Raw genomic sequence first — 19,858 nt, 5'->3', positions numbered from 1 at the left:
TAAAGACGCAAAGAAGTACCATAAGCTAACTCTTTCCGTACGGTGGCGTACGCTATTCTAAGATTATCTACTGTCGCAAGTACATAATGAAGCGAACAGCAGAGTTGATATTATTTGCCACTTAGGATGTACCACTTCAAGTTCTTTATTATGCGATGATCATCAGAATGATATATAGCTACGGCAAAGGTAAGGGCTTAGTAAGCTAAGAAATGTTAAATATTTTTATTCCTTACGATACCGTCCTAGGTGACGTCAAGCCGTGACGCACTTTACAAGCAGGCCAGCGGGCGCTATTTTTAATGCTCCTCGAGACCATTTGTAAGCAGCAGTATGATAGTCTGTAAACCCAGGTATCGATTGAATGAGTCTCTTCTTGTTGCGGGGGCCGGTGCTTTTTCTGACCCAGTTATTACGTCATCAAAAGGGCACGGTATGGCCCGTTCGGACATCAACTCTTGATGGAGCAGGATGACGACATTGCAAATTTTTATCTGGATGAAAATTGTACATGGGAAGAATGCGTGGAGGGTATCGAAATATGCTCTGCCGTAAACAGCGTAATAGAGGGCTTTGGCTCGAGAGATGGACTGCTCTTGTAGTGCTGTTAGAAAAGGTTGTACGTAATATTGACGTTCGTCCAGCTATCCTAACTCCAAACGGCAACACTTGATTATCCACGACATTTTACAGAACCATAACTATATACGTAAGAGTGTTCAGGCAACAATCTTTACAGAAATACAACGACTTTCAAGTATTAAGAAAACATAAAAGCAGGACAGAACCAAAGTTCCAAATATTTTTTTGAAAAGCAACAGCGGAAAATATGGTCGATAATTTTTACTAAGTAACAATCGGTTTACGGAGCGGACACTAAACACACACATTTGGTACAGAATGTCTTCTGTAAAGGCAGTGGTTATTGGAGGCAAACCTTGTGTGTGAATGTCGTTCGTGTTTAATCTCTAAAACTCTTAATTTATGTTCTTGTGGCGATTACGTCGAGCAACCCGTTTTATGTGGCTACACCTTTAGGAGGTAACTGAACTGAATTCTAACGTACTGCGGCTAATTAGGGCTATCAGATGACAATGAATTAATTGCGATAAAGGTATGGCCGGTGGCTTCACTAACGCGTGCAAAGGTTTGGGTCACTGCAACAATTTTTTGATAAAGCTTAAGTGGCAAACGACGTGGCGTTAGAGAAGAGTCGGAAAGAGGATGGATGGATTGAGGGTGGTGACACTGACGTGATTGGAGTACTGCGAGGTAATAAAAGTGGCTGTGCGTATTAGAATCCCTTTGATAGGAGAATATGTACGTTCTGAGAAAGACGGATGGCCTAAGTAAACTCTAAAGGGAAATAAACTAGTATAATCATTTTATCACAAACAAGTTTTAGTTTACGGCGAAGGAACCTCTGCGTAGAAAATAATATGGATGTGTTGTCTATGATAGGGTAGAGGGCAAGCGTACGCCGAGGTATTCGTATGAAGAGGCTGAGGTGACTGGAACATAATTGATTTTGTGGGTGTGGTGACATAAGATATGTTGCCTAAAAAATGACAATGCTTCATTCTTTCTTCAGTTCAATGGCATGAATTATAATTTGCACCGCAATAAAATGTTCTTTAATAGGTTTTGTAGGTTATTATGATCGGCATGAGCAATAATAGCGGTGTAATAAACGCAATATTGTGCAAAATGTCTTAGTTTGCATCACATGTTTAAGGACTAGTTATTTATATAAATTACGTAAAGAAGTGGCGATATACAGACATGCTCCCTACGGGTCAAACGGACGTTACGTGGGTTATATCAGTCGCGTTAAGATTAGCAGACGTAAACTGTTTGCGTCCCTTAAGAAAGTGTTCGGTATTTCAGAGTAAGTTACAAGGAAAGTATAACAAAGATAGCTTCGCAATAAATGTTCATGGCTGGCATAGTGACAGGCGTTTGAAATATCTTAAACATCGTCCATTTGAAGGATATCGTGCAATTGTTGTAATATGTCTTGGGAGAATTCCCCAATCTCCGCCTGACAAGAGTAGTGTTTGCAAAAGGCAATCTTGTGCGGGTAAAAATGAATAATAAACTCGAGCTGAGTACTAAAATAACAAGTTAAAACGTGCTCAAGGAGCTCAGAATGAAAACTCATTGGCAAAATTTGCGGTATCTATAAACTTAGATATATTTTTCGTGACTAGTGAGCGGTTCCCACCCTTGAAGATGCGCAAAGTCTGGGAATTCTTATTATAGCCTTGTACACGCTTTGATAGTAATGCCTATCTAAATAATACATATACGATTTAGCTTCAGTAGCCCTCATTTGTTTTTACCAGTTGGCTGTTTTTCTTGGAGCAGCCTGTCGATTCCTATATGTTAAGTGTACGAATTAGGCTAGTCCTTCCTTCACGCCTAATCAGCGTGTCTTCGGAGGTCTCAGGTGTTAGAGAATATATTTGTGGAATGGGGTCTGAGCTGCAAGTTAACCTGGACGTAAAAAAATGTTTAAACAGTGGCACATTGATTGGTGTGCTTCTCTTCAGCGTCGGGGCTTGTCAGGTTTGGGCCGTTTGCACGATAGTATGCGGCGAAATTCGTTGGGATTCAGTTTCAGAATTGATATTAGATAAAGCAAAACAAATGTGTCCTTTTCTTCACTGAGTGCTTTGATGTTCTGATTTGTGCACGTATGGTATTTTTCCCATGTGGCCGGGCTGTGATTTTGATCATCTAGTAAGTAGAGACGGCTTTCTAGGTTTAAATTGAATTTGTGTTGCCTAGTGAACTACTTGTTGTTTCAGGTAGATGTTAGCGTTAGCGCCAGTAACTATTTGTTTCGCAATTTGTTTTGGGCCTTAGTGAACTGGAAAAGCTTTCCAAAGTGAACCGCTTGAAGCTTTTGTATTTACTCTTTCACAATTCGTTAAAGACAAACTCCGATATCTACATTCGAACCAATAAAACGCATCCTACGCGATACAAACATTCACACACACTCGTAGAATATGATTGCAATAACGACACGTTCTACTTTTCTTTCTTTCCCCGCGCCATCAGAGAGTGGAATTTATTAGATGGCTCCATCACTTAACAAACAACAGTACACAAATTCACTTCTCTTGCTGAAATTGCTGTCCTTTCTCGATAACAGGTTTTCTATGCTACGTGCGCCAATGTGTGTGATTTCGATACCTTTTTGAGCAAGTGCTATCTTTTTTTGGCGTTTACCTTTCTTGCGTTTATTGTATGGTATAATTTCTACGCTGATTTCGATACCTTATGAGCAAGCGCTATCTTTTCTTTTCTTCGTCGTTTATCTTTGTTGCATCTATTGTACTGAATAATTTCTGTGCTACTGCAAGCTCTGTACTTTCAGTCAACCGTCGTTATACTTGTTAGTTCAACTGTATCGTCATCACATATAAAGGACGGGGAAAGGAGTCTTGGACCGTAATGACGATGGCTCCGCCGCTGCTATCAATTTGGTCGCGGCGATGTGGGGTGAAGGTTGGAGTCGGCGAAAAAATTTTGAGGTCAAGATTCTCTGCAGTTGGCCACGTTTAGGTTCACCTTCATTTCAACTCGATGAATGGTCTTCCGAGACATGGAGTACTACAGCTCTCGTCCTTACACAGTTCTCCTTCATAAATTTTTCTTTTTTTCTTGCGAGGTTGCTCAAATTTTCGCACCCAAATGGAGCGCATTATCCCTGAAAGCTTGCGCCAGACTTTTCGCTTTACGCTTCCTACCGCAATGCCGGCCCTTAGGTGCAGACTTAAATGTCTTTATCCAATCCATGAGTAGGTTTGTTTTCAGAAAGTGTGAGAAAATATTTTTTTTGCAGACATTTGTTTTAAGATATCGGTACGGTATACAAGACGTGGGATGTTAGAGATTATATGGTGAATGTAGGCGTCTTAAGAAGGGCAAGCTAACTTTTTTGTTTGCTCAAAGGCAGCGGATGAGTAACATATTCCGAAACCGAGCATATCACCCATAGTAAAAACTGTGTGGACAAACGTGAAACCTGTGGGCTAAATATTAGAGAAGGTAATCCTTCAAAGACAGTAACCAAATACAGACGCCACAGAGTGAATAGCATTCTTTATATTGCGGCTCGAAAATTGTGAGCTCACAAAACGTCCTCGTTGAAACCACGCACATTGTTGCAACTAGAGAGCACCCTCTGGCCTTGCTGACCCTGCATATTTAGAGATTGTTGTATAACCCGATGACCTGGGGAGAGCGTGTTGCGGGTGATAATAAAAGTACTTCTTCGATTTTAGCTTCTGCCGCCAAGTTCTACATAATGAGGACGTTTCCCTGAAACCAAACATGCTTAGAGAGGGGTGTACTCACACCTGGCCTCTCCTACCCATCTTCCAATTCTTTTCGTAACACGTTTTGTAGCGGGAAAAACAACTACATAGACTAGCCAGCACAATTATGGCATATATAAATGTATTTTCGGTGAAATTGTAAGGATGACTGCCTTTCTTGTAGATATGCCCAGATTTATAGAAGAATTACGTATTGGGCTTGTTTACATGATGGTCCTTCACACACCCAGGCATCAAAGCAGCAGTCGCCACGCTGAGTCCACTTATGAAGGTTTGTTTGCCAAGTACGCGGAGAAGTGAGCGCAGTCAGTATTACAAAACGTTAACCTATGAAAATGCATTGCATTGTGTCATAAACTGTTGATTACTACACAACCCAAATTTCTCCAGAGCCTACGGATATCTTTTGTGGTTAACGAGACCAAACATAAGTAAACGGTGGGATATATTCAAAAGGTTTACCCATATTTTTACTTGTGGCAAAGTTATGTTATTTCATCTTATGCGCATGGAAGCAGGTATGCACGTGTTCATCGGCATAATGGTATTTCTTAAATGTGTACCTTCAATCACTCAATAACAGTTCAATTGCGATTATTTTTCGCGTAATGTACGGCAAAAACATACTGCCATATATAAAGCTACATTTTAACAACATGACAGGGCTGCAGCCACCCGAACGTAGCATTGGTAGCGCGCGATAAAAAATTTAAAAAAGGGAAACAAGAAAAGAAAGGCTACTGTAAACATTCTACTGCCTATAAAGGTCGCGTTAAAGAACGCAGTAAACATTTTACTAGTGGTAACACAACACACAAAGAAAGAATTATACTTGTCGTAGTGGGGAATTGCGAACAGTTTTATTAAAATTGTCATGATACAAGTATTCACCGCTTTTACTATTGGGGTGACAGGCAGCATCAAAACCTTAAATTCAAATACCGTACACAAGAAAAAAAAGGTTATTGGAATGACGGTGGTAGCGCAGCAGGGAGTTGATATATCTAGAAAAAGCTACCAACTGTAATTGACGAAGCACAAATTCAGCCGGCCGCTTTACCAGCAGTACAGTGTAACAGTGGTGCAATATTCAGATATTACATTTGTTATTTTTTGTGCTTACCTCATTTCCCATAATTCTCTTTCTGGTTGCTTTATCATGTTTTTCGTATTCCCCAGTTGCGATACCGATTCCTTCTGTTTGATTGTATAGATGGAAAGGACTACGGTTTTATACGTGACGTAAATTATTTGCTGACGTTGCAATGCTGCTGACAAAGTAAGTAGGGCGCTCCGGAACTCCTTAAGGCTTTGTGTCTTCAGTCCAGTTGCCATGTCTTTCAATCGAGCTCTAAATGTCATTGCTGTTCTTTTCAATTTTATATACGCTATTTTGATAGATAATACAAGGCATCAACTGGTTCCAAAAAAAGTAATGATAATATTAGACAATTTTAAATTCATAAAAGTAATGAATGCATGTTGTGCTGGGCTTCTGCACGTTAGGAGTTCAATTTCGAATAGTTATTTATCAAAGCATTAATATGCTGAAAAGTGTTACTTTTCAATATTTGCACTGAATGAGCATATCTAAAGATCTAATCAAATTTTGCTTTCAACTTCCCCTTCAAATGTGTACCATAAATTTTCCATAAAATATTTAACATCAACTGTGACTAAAAATAAATTCTATATTCAAGCCGATATCTGTGATTCTACGCGACTAAAAAAACAAGTGACTAAAAAATTACAGCTTTCTCCTCTCCGGGACTCGGGTTGAACCCAAAGTTTGGCTTCACTGAAAACGCAAGTGGCCAAAATAGAACAGCAACGACCGCAAAACGAAAACAAAAACACTTTCGTCAAAATAAACAAAAGCGAAATAGAAATGCGCGACTATCCCACCAAAACAAAGGCTTTTCGTTTTAGAGTGCTTTACCCACCGCAAATGCTTAGTATACTGTATTTTATAACATAGTTCACCGATTATTGGGATGTTAACGTTAATTAATAGCGGACCTTTCTTCGACAGAACGAACGACCCGTGGCCTACCCTCGCCACTCTAGAAGATGCTCTGCCGGACGAGAGGGAGCAACGGCCCATGCGAATCTTAGTGCTTCGAGCGACGACACTGGGTCGCTATCATTGCGCTTTATATAGTGCGGTACAGGTCCTCGTGCGGCCGCATGCCCGCGTGTGGATGGCGAGCGATTGCTGCGCCCGCGAAACGTAATGTTCGTGATGGTTTCTGTTTCTTATTAGTAGCTTGAACAGAGCATAGTACACCCTGTTCCCTGCCCAATTACACGAATCTGTTTGCGGCAGACAATGCAAGGACATCTTTGTCACCATCATCATCGTCATCATCCTTACAACGCATACATAAACTTGGCATTGTCGCAAGCCATTTGGTCGTAAACCACCACACACGGTGCGAATCAGCCAATAGAAGCCTCGCTTTAAAAATTGACTGCAGAGGCATATGTTTAAAAGGTTTCCTCTTACTTGTAGTGGTGGTAGTTGCAGTTTGTGTCTCTGAAAGTATAAAAAAGGAATATAGTCAATTAAAATATGAGTTGGGATAATTAAAATAGACCAAAACCCTTAGCTGCTTACTCCTATCGTGTGTTGTAGTTTATCTTTGGGCCAATATAATAAAGGCCTTCTCTCATACGGAGTGTTCAGGTTAACCCTGTGGAAATGCCTGGTGGAGGTTAAACGTTAACCTTGTGGAAATGCGTTCAATTTTACCATAGACTTTAATACTACATAACTGATATTTCTCAAGACCTATCTAAGGTGTTTTGGTTAACATGACAAAAGATGATTGGTTGATTGTAGGGTTTAACGCGCCGACGCAACGCAGGCGATGAAGCGCGCCGTAGGGGAGGGCTCCAAATTAATTTTTACCACCTGGGGATCTCTAACGTGCGGCGAAATCTTGTACACACGGGCGTTTTTGCTTTTCGCCTCCATTAGGAAAGCTGCCGCCACGGCGGGGAATCGCCCCCGCGACCTCGTGCTCAGCAGGGCAACGCTTAGCCACTGAGCCACCGCGGCGGTAAGCATGACAAAAGGTAACGTAGTAAACACTGAAATACATTCAAGCAGTGACCGTTATTTAAAAATGCGGCAGAGATTTTTTTTTATTTCCTCTTTTGCACCTGACCGCACGCAAGCACGTGTTGACCGGAAGGAAGGTACTCTTTCAATGTTTACTTTTTATCATTTAATAAATCAATGAAGAATATTTTACCTATATGTACAGCAATAAATATACGACCGTAGGCATAATTACTCTTTCGCAGCCTGGCAGAGCGGCAGCCACCCCTATGCACCATTGGTAGCACGCAATGGAAAATAAAACAATAAAGGAAGAAAAACAGTGAAGGAAAAGAAGGTAAACGTACTACAGCCTATAAAATTCGCATTAAAGAGCACAGTAAACTTTCTTAACAGTGATTATACAAAATACCACCGAAAGATGCATGATGACATACGAATGGAAACACAACAAACTAAATGCACCTCGCTCGTGATAACAAGCTTATTATTATCACTATAGTGAAAAATAGGCACACGATATGCGCAATTTGGCCGACATGCAGAAAAACTTTACTTCAATTGCCTGGAGTTGCTTGCATTACTGCAGCTGCTTGCATTGCCTGTAGTAAGGAAGTTGATATTTTCGGTACAGCAAGGCCTTTTCTCGGAAAAAGTTTGATTCCCGATCCATGTGGTGAACTTCAAATCCGCTTTCTGACAGCGCTTCTTCAGCGTTGGATCGTCTTCTTGCTTAGCCTTAAGGTCCTCTGTCTTTATTTGACGGCAATATGACTTGTCGGGGGCTTTTCGCTCTTTGTCACAAAAAGTAGCATGGTGTCTTTTATCGTGTCGGCGTTGCTGAAGCGTGGATGAGTTTCATCCGGGGTTTTAGGGGTTTCTGTAGGTTCCGTTGAATAACGCTGCCAGCTATTGTCAGCATCGCTCGCATCTCTGACACCTGGTACATTACCTGTCTGGAATAGAGCTGCCGAAGGCGTTTCTCGAGAAGTAGACCGAATGCATGGTAATACATGTCTCCTCAAGGCGGTAAGGGGTCTTGTCCAGTAAAAGTGCACTTGCTGCTTGACCCGTGAAACATTCTCCCGGAGCCTAGCCTCACGTGACAATAACAGCATTGCTGCCAGAGTATCGCAGAACTGATGATTGTCTTCCGGCTAATTCTCGAATTACTACTGGCCAGTGATTGGCCAAGAAAAGGGTTTTAGTCGGATACAAGCCTCGTCATACAAGCCTGTCTAAACTGAAACGCCACCGGGGCCCTTTACTTCATTTCACTATCCTTCAAAGCCGACCGCTAAACGGCAAAGGAAACTTTAAAAAGACAAATGAGATCTGAATTTCCCAAGCTCTGTCTACGATGACTTCCCACCTGAAACGCCCCACATATCTGTAGGCACATTATCGTGGTTGTGCATATGAGGGACAATACTAACCATTGATCGATCTAACTTCCCCGAACACTCGCTCGCCTGTGCAGCTTCCAGATGTAAGGACGTTTACGTCGTTAACGTCAAGTAAACAAAACGGGGAGAAATTCTACCTCTCCGCCTTAAACTCGACATTGACAACCTATACCCGCAATAGAATCAAGCCTGACAATCAATTGGTGTACTACGAAGAAAAACATTACGAAAGACAGGACAAAGTAAAGAACCCCAAACCGCAGGCGCTGACGAACAGCTGAGCGCTTTACAGAATCAGAAACCGTGTCCCGCTCCCGGAAAACGGCGGATTTTTTCTCGACTTATATTTTCGCTTATTTATCAATGAATCAAAGAAACGTGACAAGCACACGTCATTCGGCCCTAATATATATTTCGAAAAAAGCCGAATAGCACTGGCAATGACGACTGCAACCTTGATAAATATACATATATATATATATATATATATATATATATATATATATATATAGAAAGAGAGCGAGAGCGAGAGAGGGGGAGCCAGGGTAAGATAGAAGGGCCAAAAAATAAAAAAAAAACATAAAACCGGATATCACAATAAAATGCGACACCCCCTGACAAAAACGTATTCCACCAGGTGAATTTATGGCGTTCGATGTTCACGACAAGCCTACTATTTCCTTCTGCAGATGTGCAACCGACGTCTCGCTTGCACACGCGTTTCCTTTCTTTTAAAGACGGTGGTCTTTCTTGGGCTACTCAAAACTCAGAAATTATGGTCTGTATGTCTGTCTGTCTGCCTGTCTGCCTGTCCGTGACTCGATTCAGCCACCATTGCCAAAGGAAAAGAGACATTGCGCAATAGTCTGATATACTCACAGCCAGACGTAAACGTCTAAGCGTGGTTTATATGTTCGTACTTGTCAACTTTGTTGAACAAGAACAAGACATTACGCACATATAAGACAAGAAATTAGTACAGAAGAGATATATTCAGTTTTCCTTTATTAGGAAAATCATGGATATTTGCTTTTTCGATACCAAATAGTATTGTACATCTACTGCAGAAAACAACCACCTGCTGTTGCCTGCGCCACCTCCGGTCGGCAAATGAAATATCATGCGGTAACAGAAACGAAATGTTCCACTAGCTAGGTTCTACGTTCTACTTGGAACGCACGTGGAGACGGCCACACGGTTCTATAAAACTTGTAGTCGGCCGCCTCGATTCACGCGCGTCTTTGCCGTACTGCAGTGCTGGCATCAAGGAACCCGGCCTTTAGCTGTGGAACGCGGTAAAATCAAATCGCTTTGAGCAAACCTTTAGTGTGTTTACCTTGAGATGAGCGCGACGGTGCAGGAACAGCATGAGAGGTGAGCGGGTAAGCAAAGGGGGGCATTTCCTTGGCAAATGTGTACAAACACTATCGTATTTTGACATTTGCAACAAAAGGATCAGATAGGCGGCGAATTTTTGTTTTCAAGGGCTCCAAAGATTTCCCGCTCGCTCTGTCCAGGGTACTGTGCGTGGATCGCCAAGTTTGTTAACGTTGAAGCGCAGCCGCCGGAAGCGCAATGTGTAGCCAAGGTGCTACTTGTCGACCTTACATATTACGCGTGCTCCCTAAGGTGATTATTTAGGTAGCGGCCCGTCTTCCCGAAGTACGTACGCCGACACGACAACAATAATGTTTTGTAAACGACTTTTTCAACACCATCGATATAGCGTGTCCGATGCTTGTTTAAGCATGCGCTCACCTTCGTAGCTCCAGCGTTGACAATCTTCCACAATCGGCTCAGATTTTTAGGTCAGAGAATACGAGCCGTAAACGCCCCGTAAAATCTTCTTGAGGGAATGGCTAACACCATGGGCGTAGGGAATGGCCGCTTGTTTTGTCTTTCCTGCTGAGGCAATTTTTCCGGAGGTCTTGAGGAAAGTTTACGCATCAACATCAATGCCAAATTGCACACGAGGTTGCTTGGGTTGGTTGCATACTTCAGATGATGGAGCTGGGTATTAAAACTATGTTGCACTCGATGGCGAAAAGACCTGTTGAGAGAACTCCTAATAACTCCCATGGCAACTCCCCTCTTGATAAGGGAGCTGTGCGCTAAATGGAAAGGTAAAACGTCCTTTTGGGACTCAGGCGCGTATCCCCAGCAGGTGTGGTGGTTGCCCAAAAGCCACAAAAATCCACTAACCTTAGCGGACCATTACAGCGTAATTTCATGGTCAATGGGAAAGCGTCAAAGTGCGTTTTGAACGTTGCAAAAATTTCCTCAGCTCCTTCGTTGATCATCTTGTCCTGCCTTTTGCGCTGTCTTCCTTCGTAGAACAATGTACCAACTGGGCATCCAGGAAACCCTTCTGCGATTGGTGTAATTTTGAGTTAGTCAGTATGACGGCGCAACGTCACATTTGTTCGATTGTGAAGTGCGGCACAAACAAGCACTGAATGTTGTCCTGTTGGCTGTAACAAACAGCAAGAGGATCCGGCCTAATACCCTGAAGATAGTCGCCAGCGTTTGCGGAATCTCCGTTAAGCAGATAATAAACAAACGATGTAGCAGTAAGCTTGGAATGGGAGAAGAGTGTCGTAAAGAACACCGAGGCACATGACACCGACAAGTTTTTGGAGACAGGGGTCGCCGCAGATGACGTCCAGTCTGGGGAAGAGCAGAACTACCCAAACGATATAGTCGCTCAGTAAAACACGGCGACCAGGATGAGAAGATATCCAGGAGCACTCTAATGCAAACTGTACTAAAGGATGGCATCACGCGCCGTTTAGGTGCGCAGCACACAAAAATTAAGGAAGTCACCGTGACTTCATCGTCAACAGAAAAAAGGGTAGCCCTAAGCAAGCTAACAAGGAAGACATGATAACAACCATAGAAACAACAACAGAACAACACTTATAGTAGGAACTTCAGATATCTGTAAGCCCTCCCCCAAGGCCTAATAATGGCAGTTGTGCGAGCTCGCAGTGTTGCGGAGTAGACGCCCGCAACACTACCGAGACGTGCAAGCGCAGAGCAGCCCATTTAGTAATGCAAGCTACAAAAAGTTACGCTAATTTTGGTTCCAGATGCAGGGTTAATGAAGAGCCTTCCTAATTCACGTGATGAAGTTGACGCAGTTTCATTTGAAAGTATAACGCTCTTTGTTTTAGCCTAACCGCTTCACCCACACAAGAACTCCTTGTATACACGTGTGCACCAAAGTATGCAATCTATGTGTATTAAAGACCAATGTGTTGCAGTTTTGTGGTATTATTTGAGGGCGGGAAGAAGCCGTATGGCTAAAAACTTATTGGTAAGGGAGTTTGTGGAGTGTGAGACCATGATCACGAGCTAAACACAGTAGGGCGTTTTCTGCGGTATGCCCATGGTCGCACTGCTGGTTTGCCTGGCACTCCTTCATTCAATTTCTTGGCAAAACAGGAAGAAATGGTAAAGGCTGGAAAAATTGCCGACACTGGGTAGCAGCAAAAAGATATATTGCAAGGTAATGCTGTTTTATACGAGGAAATCTGAATGCTGATCCCGTTAAACCATTGGCAGAGTTACCACTTTGCCACACTACCGCTCCAAAAGTGCCGCTCGGATATCACTGAACGTTAAATCAAGGCGTGGACCTTGGGCTGGGCATTTTGTTCCTGAAAGATGTGTAATTGGTTGTTACTGTTTTTTTTGTAGAGAAGAGAACAATTCTTTTCTAATCTCCTAACCAAGGCGTGGTTATCCAAAGGTGATAAAAACACCTTCATTTTATGCCTGCCTCAGAGAATATTCTGGCATAAAACACTCCCTAAGGTAGTGCTTGTTCTGCAAAGTACTCACACGGTCCTTTTAATGTGAATATGTGCGCATTATATTCAAAACTTTATCAAACAGATAACAAAACTGCTGGCTTACTTTCGGGTGAGGAACCTGTAGCTGGGGGTTCTATTTCCGTACGGCCTAAGGAAAGAGCAAAAGCAAAGTAACACAAACTTTTGAAAGAACAAACATTATCCAAGTATGACTTTGCAGACAGTACGGGTTGACAATATTTGCACAAAAATACTTGGGTTTCCAAAAGTACGTACATGCCTCATCTGGCACTGCTGCTGTTGCCGTTTCTGCAAAAAAACCAAAATAGGCATCATCGTGGCATGGACGACATCTTCAATTATGCAAAACAACGCATCAAGTTTACTCTAATACACGTCAGAAATAGTAAGGAGTGTAAATATCAATTCAGAAAAGAAAACGCCACCAAAACGTGCTGAAACACTGGAGCTTATTCATTTTTTTTCTTTGATAACAGATGACATAAATAACACCAACCGATTTCTCATTGGCGAAATGTTTTTAAATGTTCAAACTTGCTTATCAACACTTTAAGACTAAGCTTTTCCAGACGCTGCCATTATGCTCACAGGCGACGAACGACAATCTCTTCTTTTTCCTCTTCTCCTTGTGGGGTAGCAACGAACGCGTTGAACGTTTTGTTCTCTTTGGCCGATCTTTGGTTTGCCAATCCCTAGGGGATCCTGCCACAGTCATCATTACTGTGCCGGGCCGCACACAGCAGCAACGAGTGACGGGACAGGGCCCGAGCAAGAGGAGCTTCGCCCCTAAAACATTATCTCTCTCTCACTCTCTCCCTCTCTCTCTCTCTATCTCTCTATCTCTCTCTCGCTATGCCACAATAGACAAAGCTCTGTCCAGCAAAACACTAAGAATCAAGAGCCGCGTATGTGCTCACGTCACTGCAAATATCGTCAAAAGACGATATTCGTCTGCCAGCCCTGCCAAGTAAAAGTCTTCATTCTCCTTCCCACTCACGCGTCCTGCACTTCCTAACCTGTATCTTTCCGACAAAGATAAACACAGTAGAGGTTCACCCAAGTAAAATCAAATTTTCCACGTTGTACTTCTCCTTGCGAGTCACATGCACGATCTAGATTAACGTTTCGTAGCGCTGGCCGTTTGACTTCTTGATATCGCGCCAGTAGAGCTAGAGTCGTGGGCCACCGCTTTTCGCGGTGTTTGTGTTTTTCAAAGTGCATTTTTTTATTCGAAGAAGCGGCTTTGTATTTTTAATTAGATGAAAACTGCAACTATTGCTTAGCTATTGATGTTTTTCTCAAATTTTCAAAATGATTTCGTTTTCCTGAACATTGTTCAAACGTATGAACACTGGGACCAGGGTTAGATGGTTAGAAATGTTTTGCCTATAAAATCGCCTCGTTTAACAACACTTTTAATATTCTCTAGACGGCTGAATCGAGTGGTAAACGCCCACACACCCCAACATTTCTGCGTTAATATTATCGTCTTTATTACACTTAGAACCATTACACTGTCGCGTTCTCTCTCATAGTAAACCACACCATGCAGCCCAGTCTTTCACGCACACATTTTGGGCCACACGAGCACCGAATCCGTCCGTCATTTCTATGTCCAACAATGACTAAATTCTCTCACCGCTAGTCTATCTCTCTTGGTAGAGCGTCAGTGCAAGTGAGCATTGTAACTGAAGAAAGTGTGTTCCAAAACTGTTTGCGGGCGTAAAAGTAGCGTCATCCGTGTAAATATTCAAATACAAACGCACATGCAATCTGGAGCTTTTTGTGTAACCGCTCATTTTCTGCGCATGGTACTAGATTTTATCTCATTTGAATAACTCTCTTCTCTTTCTCTCACACACATCCAGTCATCTCCCTCCGTTATCGCAACTCACTCGATCAATACAATGACATTTTGTTCATTTCAATCGTTTTGCAGACCTCCTGTCGTTGCATAAATCACAGGGGTTTTGTTGAAGGGTAGTTTATTTATTGCATTTAAGTACCTCTCTTTATTACACACACGTTGCTTAAACTCTGCCCCTCATTCGCTCGTTTGGAGTGCCGTGTTGCCTGAGGAAGTACTGATCGGCCTTTGGCGAGACCCGTCGCGTCCCCACGAGGCATTCAAAGCAGCGGCAATATTTACTTGCAGCAGCGCCCTGGCAGTGATATTGCAGTTGAGGCCCGTCTGAATGAACTTTAATACGTGCACTGTATAATTATAGGCGTCTTTTGTATATCGCCATTTACTAATTTCTGCGCCATCTTCATCTCCATCATTCTCTGTCCAGTCCCTTTACTCCAATTCGACTTCCCACACACGAACAGCTGGCTAGAACTAATACCATCGAGCCGACCTTTTTGTGTTTTTTTTTTATTTAAGTAAAATGTCTACCTCTCCCCACAGCTCTCGAAGGTATCCGGTCGAATTCCAAAGAGATACTTGTTTGAAATAAATTTTACCGTTCTGGTTTGTGCGGCGTTTGATGCTTTCTGTAACCAGGCGCCTTCTGTAGCAGCCAAAGTTTTTTGTTACAACAATACGCCTGTCCGATATTTATGGCACTACTGAAAGAGATCTTTCATTCATACTCAGCCGTTCAAGCACACAGATTGGATCTAATTGTTTCACCATTATTTTAAACTGATATTTGTTCCAGTAATTTAAGCACGAGCCTTTCCAGCACCTGTGATAGCCAATGTTATGACAGCAGGTAGTATATACAGTGACATGCAACTTAACCGCGAGAAATCATTATGACATATGCCACATCCTGAGTAATCGGCTAGATATGTTAACACCGCTTGGATAATTTGCAGTGTTACGTTTTTCCAAACGTGCATCCACTGGTCAAACGTCGAGTCCCGACTAAGCTTGGCGCAATCCTAATTTTCAGTCCTCAGTGTGCCGTAAGTAAGGACATTCTCCATTTATGCCCTAATATTACTCGACGTTTCTTGAGTTGAGTGTATAACTCCGAAGATGTAGAAATTTCAAACATAAGAAGGGTAACAACGCACCTATTGTCAACACCGCAGCAACCAGCCAAACTCCCAAGAGCATATCTTGCCGATTTTGTCCTGGACGGAATGTGACGTTGTCTCTGTGTGCAACCTTTTAAATTGAGGAAACTCACAGACGTTGTGTAAAAACAAAACAAACAATATGCTTCTGCAGCCACAAAATAAAGTTTGTAAAACATCAGCGACGAAGATGGAGTTTTGATGCATTATTTATAAGCGAAGGAGGTAAACACGGTCAAGCTGTTTTTTGCACTTGTTACTTAAGGGCATTCACCTAGATTCTTGCTCGAACGAACATAAAAGCAAGCTACCGGACTCTAGCTTTTCAGCCCCCTAAGCATCACAATAAAAGTTTCCTGGCAGCTCACGCGCACCCAAACAACACAGCACAACCTTTACCTGTTGCAGAAAAATCTTTGAAGTGTGACTCCATGCACAGCGCCTACTTTAACAAAGTTGAATAGCATGCCTGTTCTTCGCTCCTCAGCACATTTTTATTTTCTCGGTTATGGCGAACGCCAAAGGACGTTATGAAACAAAGCACCGTGTAGTGCATTGCGCAAGGCGTGTTGCCGCCTTCAAGCAATTGGGAAATCCTGCGCTCCGAGACGGAAACTGCAAAGTGTCAGGTAATCGCGCCTTGCAAACTGCACCCGTGGTTAAGAACGAGTACGATCGAACCCGAACTTTATGAAAAGAAATTTGAGTAGGTATAATTAATGTTCCATACCGAAGCTTCATTTTCGTCTGGTTCTGAAGCTTCATTGGCATCCCCAAGCTGCTGCTGTTGAGGCTGTGTCCTTCCCGGACACGTCGGTGGGATTCTTAAGCACCACATGGCACGGGCGTACGTGCAACTCGGCTCCTCGATACCCTGTCAGGAGGACAGGTCTTTTAGAGGAGGGTCTACGATGCATTTCCCAGTTGGCGTGTTTGCTGCCAGATAAAACAGACGCTTAGCTTATCCTCATTGACGGTGTTGACGACACGTGCGTTGTCCGAGGTAAAGTTTTAGTAGGTGTACATCGCTTTCGTCCGCTTTTACTAGTCTGACTGCCACGCAAAGGTAAACACTTTTAGGGCGCAGCCCTATAGCGGTCTTCTCTGGGCTGAGCCGCGCTGCCGTCGTTACCGAGTGAACGATGGCATGACGAGGGCAATAATGAGAAAGCGAACGATGAAGGATAGCAAAGCAGGAGAGTGTCGCGAAATTGGTATGGTAGGGCGGTTCGCTGTGGCGTCGCGAGACAGACTCCGAACGAGTGCGGTGAGGGAGAGGAGGGGGCAGTATGCTGTGCCCGCACGAAGCTCTGACAGTCTGACGCTTGGCGAAAACGCGGGGGGGGGGGGGGGGGGGGCGCGGAACTATGATGTGCGTTCGCTTAAGACACAGTTCGCGTTCCCTTCCTGAGAGGCACTTCACGCTGCCGCCGAAGAGGCTCATCATCGTGCCCCCGAGAGAACCCACGAGTAAGTGCTCCCTCAGCGCACTGCTGCTGCTCCGAAATATCCCATTAGGGAGTATCGTAATCGCCTCTGTTTTTCCAGTGCGCTTCACTCAGCACGCACCAGCCATAGCATTTGTGGTTGTGACTACATGCAGGATCAGATGGCGTCACTAGTTTTCACTGGATACTCTAACATTAACTTACAAATACCGTATACCTGATTCTTATCGGCTTCATTTAGAATGTCTATCGCGTATAAATTCTTTGCTGACATCATTCTCCTTCAACAATGCCTTCGTGAAGTACTGGTTGCCCGATGGGTGGCGGGTTCGCCAGGGCACGGCCGGCCTGGAGGAGCGGCGAACGCGCTCAGTGCGCGCCCGCCGCTCCTCCAGCCCGGCCGTGGCCAGGGGTATCAAGACATTATGCGTTTTATTTCTCTAATTTCTCGAGGAAGTCGCCCTATGTATTTTGATCACCTTAAGCCGTATGAGGAAAGATGAGGAACGTGCAAGTCTAAATCCAGTGCTACTAGATGTCTTGCACCTCCCTCGTTTTTTTAGTGCGCTTAACGGTGATGTAAACGCACGACCAATTATCTCGTAGTCATACGTTGTTACGTCACTACCTAAATTGGATTGTATTCCTGCCTAATGGTACAATCTGGTATTTTGGTAAAACAAATAAACCACCTCCCCGATTTTAGGTCATTGATATCACAGGCCTGCTGAAAATTGAGCTGCCATGGTCTCGTCCTCCATGAACCAAGAATAGGAGGCGTATATACTTACTTTGCAGAAGCCTTCGTCCGAAGCCAATGGCCGTGAGCCACCCCTTCCACGCCTCAGCCACTCCCTACTTCTCCTCCCACCACTTGCGCTGTCCTTTCTTCGCTCACTATTCCCATTAAAAATGCAAAGAAGGTGCTCACATCAGCATTATTTTCTGGGTTTCTACTGCTCGTGGCAGTCTATTTGACGTTGAGTTTCTTCGGGATTTGAGCCAGTCTATTCGACAGCTTTTCCATGTGTGTTTGCTTTTTCGCACCCTCGAATGGACAGTTTTAAGCGTTGATGAATAGTATTTTTCATTTGATGATTATGTACTTTATTGACTGCAGGGACAGTGAGGGAAAACAGCACCAAAATCCCCAATACTAAAGACAGTAGCGTAAGTTGTAAATCTAATAGGCAAAAAAAACAAAATGAATAAATAAATATGTACAACGAAAATGACAAATATCAGGAGTACTGTGACGTAACCCAGCGGAAATGACGCCGGCTGTGTGTGACGCCAGTTCCCTGTTATGTCTGTTGATAAAGGACCTTTATATACCTCACTTCAACTTAAAAACCGTGAAAGCCATGGTATAAAATCGCGATTAATATATTGTAGAATGTTCAGTTTAGGAGAACGGTGCCTTTACTTGGCTATATTGTCTGCACCCTTGTCGTGTCACGTACATTGAGTTTATTTATGACATGGTTTCGGATTTGCCCTGGGTGTACCTACTGAATAGGGGTCGTAAAAGTGACATGTTCAGGTGCGAGGCTTGCATGTGTCTGGCCCATCGGAACCTGGACAATGCAGCTTACGTGTATATAGCAAGCAAGTCATTTGTGTTTCAATCTGCGTGTTTTTAGTGTGGCAGGATTAGGTTTTCGATTCTCGGGAAAAGCGCCGTTGTGGTTGTTGTATTGCTTTCGACAATGTGGCAGAAGCAGTAAATTGGGCGCAGTCCCTCAGGTGCGTCGTGCCCGGTCCTCTTCCGTTTTACGGCAAAAGTGTACTTCCAACCAACCTTGTTTTCCTCCCTGTGAAGCTGCTCTTCTCGCCACCGCTGCTTCTCCTTGCCACAACTAATGCTTCTGTCACAGGTTGCCTTATCAGCAATTCCACGTGTAACAAGCTATCGTATGAACACGTAATTATCGCTTGGAGAAACGAGAGCGGGAATCGAATAGTGGGTGCAAGGGTGGGCGGAAGTGTGGGCGCAAACAAAATGGACAGCCACAGCAGCAGAACATGGTGCGGCCGCCGTTGCCTCCTTAAGTTCCACTCGTCGAGTAGCTGCGATTGCGTCTGGGATGACGGTCAACTTCCCGCTTGGAACGCCAACGTGATTTTATAATTCTCGATAAGCCAAAACGGATTAGGGAACGATATTTTTGCCAGTATATTTCGCATGTAAAGAAGCGTTCATGGTTGGGTGCTGGAGGAAGGGAGGACGTGCATGCGTAGCTTCTGTTAATGTCCTCACAGTGTACAACCAATCGTGCTGGAGAGAGAGAGAGAGAGAGAGAGAGAGAGACAGAGAGAGAGAGAGAGAGAGAGAAATCGACTATTCTAGGCCTGTCGTCAAGGCGCGGTGTCCCCCCGACGTCCACTCGGCCCGGCCGGACCGCGGGGTAAATATCAGCGTGAGCTTCTCACGGCCCAATTCGACCTATCTGCTGCTCTGTGTTTTATCGGCTTGGGCTTGTGCGTACATGGACCATAAGATGCCTAGGACGGTGGAGGTAAACGATAAGCGTAAGTTTGTTTGCCAGAAGAACTCGAGTCCTTCTGAGATTTTGGTCGGTATGTGAAAGGCACAAGCGGTTCGCCCAAAGAAAGGGGAGCGGGAATGGAAGGAGCGTTGTCGCCGGCACAAGAATAAATTGGTGCGACGATTACGGACACCCGCTGCCGCAGAACGTGCAGACGCCGGAGTGCCACCTGATAATCC

The 19,858-nt window shown here is 43.7% G+C and overlaps 1 protein-coding gene across 1 annotated transcript in view; it reads right to left on the bottom strand.

Moving 5' to 3' along the window:
- Window positions 1-15,749, bottom strand: part of LOC144139565 (uncharacterized) — a 58,158-nt gene extending 42,409 nt beyond the window's left edge. Inside the window, exons 1-4 of the mRNA XM_077671864.1 lie at window positions 15,680-15,749; window positions 12,911-12,943; window positions 12,738-12,782; window positions 6,856-6,885 (exon numbers count right to left, since the gene is read on the bottom strand). Coding sequence (XP_077527990.1) covers window positions 6,856-6,885; window positions 12,738-12,782; window positions 12,911-12,943; window positions 15,680-15,722 — 151 coding nt within the window. The 5' untranslated portion in view covers window positions 15,723-15,749. The remainder of the gene's footprint in view (window positions 1-6,855; window positions 6,886-12,737; window positions 12,783-12,910; window positions 12,944-15,679) is intronic.
- Window positions 15,750-19,858: the final 4,109 nt, after the last annotated feature.

This window comes from Haemaphysalis longicornis, unplaced genomic scaffold (genome assembly GCF_048455015.1).
Source record: "Haemaphysalis longicornis isolate Haplotype H1 unplaced genomic scaffold, Haemaphysalis longicornis Haplotype H1 scaffold_5, whole genome shotgun sequence".
Classification (NCBI taxonomy): Eukaryota; Metazoa; Arthropoda; class Arachnida; order Ixodida; family Ixodidae; genus Haemaphysalis; species Haemaphysalis longicornis.
This window is presented reverse-complemented; position numbering and strand designations above follow the sequence as displayed.